The sequence below is a fragment of the Dryas octopetala genome, chromosome 1, assembly GCF_963921425.1.
Source record: "Dryas octopetala chromosome 1, drDryOcto1.1, whole genome shotgun sequence".
In the NCBI taxonomy this organism is placed as follows: Eukaryota; Viridiplantae; Streptophyta; class Magnoliopsida; order Rosales; family Rosaceae; genus Dryas; species Dryas octopetala.
In genome coordinates, this window is record NC_141366.1 from 17091199 (window position 1) to 17098963 (window position 7765).

The following is a 7765-nucleotide window of genomic DNA, read 5'->3' on the forward strand; positions in this document are numbered from 1 at the left end:
GAGAAGACTTGTTGTTTCTATTTTAGTGTTTGGTAATATTTTCTATTATATCTTCTAATTTGGTAATTGACACATATCAATATAATAGGAAAGATATGTGCCATAATTATGTGCTAATATTTCCTATTTCTCAACCTTTTGTAATCTTTCTTATTATATTTTCTAATTTTTCAATATAGTAAAATAATAAAAGAATATTTATGATAATTTTTACATTCTAGATTAACTATGGAATAGAAATACTACCCTCTCATATATGGTATTTATTTTCCTCATTTTTTATAAAATTAGTTTATAGTCAACTAAGGTTAATTCTTTAATTTGTTTCTTTTCCAGTCAACCAAACATCAGATACTCTTCTTGAAATGAAAGCTAATTCTCATTTCAAGTTTTGGATTCTGGCCAAACAAATATGGCCAAAGATTTGGTATCAAAAATATGATACATCTAAATTTACTCCACTATATATATATATAATTTCTATAATCTACCAAATTATATGATTCATTAACGAAAATAATTAGAGAAAAATTTATTGTTTAAACAGGAAGAATCAAAATCATTGTTGCCTGTATCCTAGCTGCTGGTGCTGTACTTGTAGCTTTGGGCTACTGCTTGGCAGGGAGGAGACGAAGAAAGAATTACAATCCGGCCCTACAACAAGAAAATGGTAAAACCTTAAATAAAAATTTTAGTCAAACATAAAATCCAGAAAATTGGATTAAAAACTTTAGAATTTATCTTCATGTGTCTAGGTCTAGCATTACTTTTTTGTTACATTTTGTGGCCCTTCATGTAATATATCTTTTGAAAAACTCATTGTTTGTTTAGTTGAAAAAGATATAAAGACCGTTGAATCCTTGCAATTTGACTTGAGAACTATAAAAACTGCCACAAACAAATTTTCTGAGAACAACAAGTTAGGTGAAGGCGGATTTGGTGCGGTTTTCAAGGTATGAAAATATATATAATGCTTACAATTGCTTGTTCTTAGTTTAGTCTATGAACTATAAACTTAAGAGCATCACCAACGATTGTGGCAATTCATAATGCAATAATAAGGTTAATGACCTTCTTTTTCAATCATTCATTGCAATTCTACGTTAGGCTCCAATAATACAAGTCCATCGCACAATGCAATAGCTGTATTCTTCTGTGTGGGGCCTAATATTTCTCTCTTCTTTTAGTTGTCTTCTTCTTTGGGGCCCACCATTGTCTTGGTTGTGAAGTCGACATGCATTTAATACATATGTCAAATAATAGCCATGGCACTTATTAACTTTTTTTTTTGTTTTTATTTTTTGGCCAAGGCACTTATTAGCTAGCTTGAACATATGCATACCATTGGAATTTGGAGATGTGTTTTAAGACAAAAAAGTCAATAAATAGTCACTACATTCCGTATCGAAATACCATTGGGGATGCGCTAAGATGAATAGAAATGATTAATGGATAAATATACAATTTACGTGCCTTGTCAGGGAACACTTGGTAATGGACAAGAAATAGTAGTAAAGAGGTTGTCAAAAAGCTCCAGACAGGGAGTACAAGAATTTAAGAATGAGGTTGCATTGGTAGCCAAGCTTCAACACAGAAATCTTGTACAGCTTTTGGGATTTTGCTTACAAGGAGAAGAAAGCATACTTGTCTATGAATATGTGCCCAACAAAAGTCTCGATTATTTTCTATTTGGTCTGTCATCACTTGAATATAGTACTGATCACTTGTTAATTGTCCACACAATTCTTTGTAATTTCTAACTAATTAAATATAGTACTACTTGTATTTCTTGAATTAATGTGATGCTCACTTGTTAATTGTCCATACAATTCTTTGTAATTTCTAACTAATTAAATATAGTACTACTTGTATTTCTTGAATTAATGTGATGCAGAACCCACAAAACGAGAACAGCTGGATTGGTTGAGACGTTGCATGATAATAGGAGGAATTGCTCGGAGAATACTATATCTTCATGAAGATTCGAGGCTTAGAGTCATACACTGCGATTTGAAAGCTAGCAACATCTTGTTGGATGGTGATATGAATCCAAAAATATCAGATTTTGGAATGGCAAAAATGTTTGGAGTTGATGAGCAAACTCAAGGAAACACCAAAAGAATTGTCGGAACTTAGTAAGTTTCACTTAGATATTGCAATCTAATAATGTCAAATAACATATGAATGATTTTCTTTTCTCCAATTTTTACTAAAAAACAAAACATTTTCTTTAGTTATTAATTGTGACTAATTTTGAACTCATATGTGATTGCAATTATTTTGGACATGCAATCAGTGGTTACATGGCTCCCGAATATGCTATGGAGGGATTATATTCCATAAAATCTAATGTTTTTAGCTTCGGAATAATCTTGCTTGAGATTATAACAGGAAGAAGAAACTTTTTAGGCTTTCATCTTCCGAATTGCGCACCTACTCTTCTAGCACATGTAAGAAAGTTTTATTTACATTAAATTATGCATAACACTATTTGTAACACATTTAATAGAAGCAAGATTCATATAATTGAGTCCCACTTATATTAAATATGCAGTACCAATACGGTACAAAAATGTGAAATACAGAGTATTACCCTTAAATTACACAGTTTTGACAACTAATATTATTGAATAACAGTACTTACATCATCGAAAGGTATCGCATGCAGGCTTGGCAATTATGGAATGAAGGGAGAGTGTTGGAGTTGATTGATCCATTATTGAAAGATTCATGCAGTCCAAATGAATTTTTGATATACATCCACATTGGATTATTGTGTGTTCAAGAAGATGCAAACAATAGGCCAACCATGTCATCAATTGTTCTAATGTTGAAATCTGAAAGCATTGAGCTTTCCATACCTGAGCGGCCTGCATTCTTTACAGGAAGGTCTACTACTTATCATCATGATGACCAAATAGGTGTTCATGGTGGCTCTGCCAATGGTGTGACAATTTCTGAGTTTGTGCCCCGTTGAGACATGTTACACAATGGACTCTATATCTTCTCATCCTGTGAGACAATGCTAAAATATTTGTGTAGATTCTTTTCCCTTTGCCAGCACAAGTCATTTGTTGTATAAGGGAAAAGGTTAAACCATGCACCTCCCAAATCTCAATTTTACATGTAAGTTGTATACTTGTGTCAACTATGTATGTTTGAGTAGTTAATTTTACAAATTTAAACAAGCCCAACATGAAACACATTAGGAAAGATCAAACCCAACAGGTCTGTAAGGGAGGCCCAAACGCAGCCTCATGAGATCCTCACGCGTCATTCTTCACTTCCGTCTCTATCCATCTTATTTTTTGAATTTTCAATTATTTATTTTTCAACGAATTTGACTGAGATGCCGTTCAAGACACAGCAGGCTTGAAAGTGGCTTGACTTTTGGATCATTCAAGCTGGCGCCACATCTCGGTCATAAATTGTCTTTATTTCATTTTTCACCTCATCGTCCGATTTCATAATCAATGACTTCACTTCAGTTAATAAAGGTTTTGGCCAAAAAAATAAATAAATAAAGCTTTTCGTGGTGAATTTAATTATGAAATTTGGTAGGAGTTTCTGTTCCTTTTGGTTGTACCGTTCTAGAACCAATAATTTTCACACAAATCCATATGATCACTTGCGTCCGCATCTTCCTCTGTTTTAAACTTTGTCATTTCCTTGTCTCTTCCTCTATTTTTTTGTCCTATGAATCTCACGAGGACTGAGCAGTGAGATATCGTTCAAAGTTTCAACCCACACACACAGAATGGTACAAAGAAACATTAAAGCTGGCTTTAGCAATGGGGTCATTGACCAGACCCAAGCCAATCAACCTGTCCTGCACTGACATATACATACATATGAATTGCATATGCATATGATCTTCATCCCAAAGAGGAAGAAGCAAAGAGTAAGATCAGGGTCTGATACTCTGATCACCAATTAGTATCAAAATTATGCCAAAAATGACCCTCTTGTACTTTCTCTCTATTCTCATTAGCTTCCTCAGCTTCAGCTTCACTACCACTGAAGGTAGCTTCCTCTATTGTCATTGCCCAAACACCACCACCTTCACCCCCAACTCCACCTTCCATTCCAACCTCAACCGCCTCCTCTCCACCCTCTCCTCCAATGCCACCTTCAAGACCGGCTTCTACAACGCCACCGTCGGCCAAAACTCCCACAACGCCGTCTACGGCCTCTTCCAATGCCGCGGTGACGTCACCACCGAAGCTTGCAAAACCTGCGTCAACACCACAACCTCCGAATCACGTAAACGCTGCCCAATTGGAAAAGAGATGGTGATCTGGTACGACGAGTGCCTGCTACGCTACTCCAACCAGTCGTTCTTCTCCGTCGCCGTCGAGTCGCCCCTCGTGTACATGCGGAACGTCCAGAACGCGACCGACGTCACCGACCCGACCCGGTTCAATCAAGCACTGGGGACTAGTATGAGTAAGGTGGCCACCGAGGCTGCCAGTGATGGCGGCAAGTTCGCGACCAACCAAGCGAATGTTAGTGCGCTGGACCTGACCACAGTTGTTTCGGTGTACAGCCTCGGGCAGTGTACGCTGGACCTGACCACAGCGGATTGCAATCGGTGTCTTCAGGGGGCTATAGCGCTGTTGCCAGATTGTTGTAGTGGAAAGGTTGGGGGACGAGTTCTGAATCCCAGTTGTAATGTCAGGTATGAACTGTACCCTTTTTACCAGATCTCCGGCGCTGCAACGGCGCCTCAGCCGGCGGCTCTTCCTCCCCTTCCTCCGGGCTCGCCCGTGAGGCCTAAAGGTAATTAAAGTCAACCCACTAGCTACTAGCCTAGTACCATATTAATGAATTTAATTAATTGTGTCAAGAATATGCATGAATTTAATAATCTCCATCCTTTCACTATGACAAACGTTAGCACATTAACAAAACATACAGTTGAAAAATTCATAATCATGGATCAAAATATAATATATAGTTAAAAATTCATAATCATGGATCAAAATACATAGTTAAAAAATTCAATCTAGAGTACTATTGTTTATGCAGGAAAAAGCAAAATCCCAACGCGCACAATCGTCTCCATTGTTGCTCCAATTGCCGTCTCCATCCTACTTTTTGTATTGGGCTGCTGTTTCATAACTAGGAGAGCAAGAAAGAAGTACAATGCAATAGAGGAAGAAAGCGGTAAAAGAATAAAAATTACAGTTTGTGACATGATCATAAAGATCTTTTATATCATCGTCTTAATTTCTACATTATGCTACTGTAGTTAAGTCTTTTGAAAACTCAGTACATTCACTGTTCGGTTGTGTAGGTGAGAATGACATCACTACTGTGGAGTCTTTGCAATTTGATTTTGGTACCATTGAAGCCGCCACAAACAATTTCTCTGATGAGAACAAGTTAGGCGAAGGTGGATTTGGTCAAGTTTACAAGGTATGAAATCAGTGATTATTTAAAGTCTAGAAATTTCCATTTCCTGCATGAAAATCTTAAATCTGAATAATGTCAGAACCTAAGAACTAAGATGGGATTAAAAGTTTTGTAAAAATCACCACTCTATCGATTGATTAAAGTTTGTTCTCAGGGTATTCTCTCGAGTGGGGAAGAAATAGCTGTGAAAAGGCTATCACGAAGTTCTGGCCAAGGTGCAGAAGAATTTAAGAATGAAATGGTATTGGTTGCCAAGCTTCAACACAGAAATCTGGTTAGGCTATTGGGATTTTGCTTGGAAGGAGAAGAAAAGATACTTGTTTATGAATATGTGCTCAACAAAAGCCTTGACTATTTTCTGTTTGGTATGTAGTTTGTACACTGAAACGTCTGATAGTCTTTCCTTCTGCAAAAGCATTACTTCAATACGTATTTGAATCCAATTCCTTGACTACTTGCTTTTGATGATTTTACAGACCCTGAGAAACAAGGACAATTGGATTGGTCAAGACGTTACAAGATTATTGGAGGGATTGCTCGAGGAATTATGTATCTACATGAAGATTCCCGGCTGAGGATTATACACCGTGATCTCAAAGCCAGCAATATATTGTTGGATAGGGAATTGCTTCCAAAAATATCTGACTTTGGCATGGCTAGGATTTTTGGGGTTGACCAAACTCAAGCAAACACAAATAGAATTGTGGGAACATAGTGAGTTCTCATTCGTCTTTTCTTTTCCCCTCACACCTTCTGTTTTGCACAATCTTGATACTTCGTAATATCTGGATTAACTCATACGAGGATGATATTATCTTTGAATCATAGTTCATGCTCTGTGTATAGTGGAAGCCAATTAGCCTTGAACCAAATTGAAATGGATCGATTAAATTATAAAATTGAATATGAAAAGTTTCCTCATTATCCTTTTGCTAAAATTTCTATTCTGATGGTGCTGCTTGCAGTGGATACATGTCTCCGGAATATGCAATGCACGGACAATTTTCTGTCAAGTCCGATCTATATAGTTTTGGTGTTTTAGTGTTAGAAATTATCAGCGGCAAAAAGAACAGTCATTTCCTTGAAATGAATTCTGCTGAGGACATCGTGAGATATGTAAGCTTAAACCGAAAACTGTAGTTTTGTTCTCCTGTGCATCTTGACTAACATTGATAACAACATAAATCAAACTGTTGAGTTCATGCAGGCTTGGAAACTATGGAGAGATGAGACAGCATTGGAATTGTTGGATCCAAGAATGAGAGATTCTTATTCGAGGAGCGAAGTTATGAGATGTGTACATATTGGGTTACTTTGTGTTCAGGAAGATCCAGCTGACCGGCCTACAATGCAATCTGTAGTTCTCATGCTTAATAGCTACTCTGTTACTCTGCCACTACCCCAACAGCCAGCATTTGTCTTTCAAAGTAGTACAACCGAGGGATACATGCCAAAGATAACACTGGAGTCTGGTCAATCAATCAGCAAGTCAACTCCGTCTATTGATGATGGATCTATCACCGAAGTATACCCTCGATAGTTTGAGTAAATTCACAAGGTCTTATCTAGTAGTAATATCTGGTTGCATATGAATGTTGTTAGGACTCTGAGTTTCAATATCTTTATTTTGAGTAAAAATTGTATCTGCCTACTATTAGTGTACGACCCAGTCCATAGTCTTAGGACCTATACATGTGAAGACCAAAGAGAGAGAAACCTTTTCCACATAACGTGATAGACATGTTTTGGCATTCACACCTGTGTGTTGTCGTCTTAGAAAAGACTTCTGGTTTGTGGTCTGGGTTGAATCTTGTTCAGTTTATGGTTGCCTACCCCTTTAAATCCTTGGTCCCAACACAGGCACAAAGTCAATCCTCAATAGGAAGAACGTATAATGAGATTAATTAGGTAGTTCTGGTCACATCACTGTCTTGTATTAATGGCTGGAGTCATGAATACAAGCTTATTTTCTGGTCACTGTCTGTAAATAATCAATAATATATAACATCAAATACCTACAATTTGTAGAAGAAGCTTGATTTTTACCGCAGTGAGACCGACACATGAGGTGGTCGTGGTGAGGCCAGGGGTTGTTAGCTAGAAAGGCAATGGGGTTCGCCGAAAGAGTTCCAAGAGGATTTGCAACCTAAGGCAGAGTGCTCAGCTTCTTATACAGAATAATGTATTTGAGTGTAAAATAACAATGACTGTTGGCTACATGTTCCTGGACCAAGAGTCTCATCCTAATACCCTGAAAATGCATGAGACAGCTTCAAATTCATATGGTTGCATAAATTTGAACCCTTCTTCAATTATTGAAGACCGAAAGAAAAACAAGAACACAGTTTGG

The 7765-nt window shown here is 37.1% G+C and overlaps 2 protein-coding genes across 2 annotated transcripts; both read left to right on the forward strand.

The window, feature by feature from the left end:
• The first annotated feature begins 412 nt into the window (after nucleotides 1-412).
• Nucleotides 413-3138, forward strand: LOC147298641 (cysteine-rich receptor-like protein kinase 10). The gene is made up of 7 exons (XM_086256222.1): nucleotides 413-427; nucleotides 602-670; nucleotides 762-953; nucleotides 1482-1692; nucleotides 1895-2135; nucleotides 2297-2450; nucleotides 2669-3138. Exons 1-7 carry the CDS (start codon nucleotides 413-415, stop codon nucleotides 2975-2977), a joined length of 1191 nt encoding a protein of 396 aa, XP_086112348.1. The 3' UTR covers nucleotides 2978-3138.
• Nucleotides 3139-3540: 402 nt separating this feature from the next.
• Nucleotides 3541-7448, forward strand: LOC147298642 (cysteine-rich receptor-like protein kinase 10). Its single transcript, XM_086245257.1, has 7 exons — nucleotides 3541-4779; nucleotides 5029-5166; nucleotides 5297-5418; nucleotides 5570-5780; nucleotides 5892-6129; nucleotides 6381-6531; nucleotides 6623-7448. The coding sequence occupies exons 1-7, from the start codon at nucleotides 3948-3950 to the stop codon at nucleotides 6953-6955; spliced, it is 2025 nt and encodes a 674-aa protein (XP_086101383.1). The 5' UTR covers nucleotides 3541-3947; the 3' UTR covers nucleotides 6956-7448.
• The last annotated feature ends 317 nt before the right edge of the window (nucleotides 7449-7765 follow it).

Bases quoted from the DNA above. Each gene is read 5' to 3' on its own strand.
- LOC147298641 (XM_086256222.1), top strand. The intron at 1,693-1,894 runs GTCTGTCATCAC...AATGTGATGCAG, and splicing joins TCTCGATTATTTTCTATTTG to AACCCACAAAACGAGAACAG. The intron at 2,136-2,296 runs GTAAGTTTCACT...ACATGCAATCAG, and splicing joins AAAAGAATTGTCGGAACTTA to TGGTTACATGGCTCCCGAAT.
- LOC147298642 (XM_086245257.1), top strand. From the start codon at position 3,948: ATGCCAAAAATGACCCTCTTGTACTTTCTCTCTATTCTCATTAGCTTC. The intron at 5,419-5,569 runs GTATGAAATCAG...GTTTGTTCTCAG, and splicing joins GATTTGGTCAAGTTTACAAG to GGTATTCTCTCGAGTGGGGA. The intron at 6,532-6,622 runs GTAAGCTTAAAC...GAGTTCATGCAG, and splicing joins CTGAGGACATCGTGAGATAT to GCTTGGAAACTATGGAGAGA.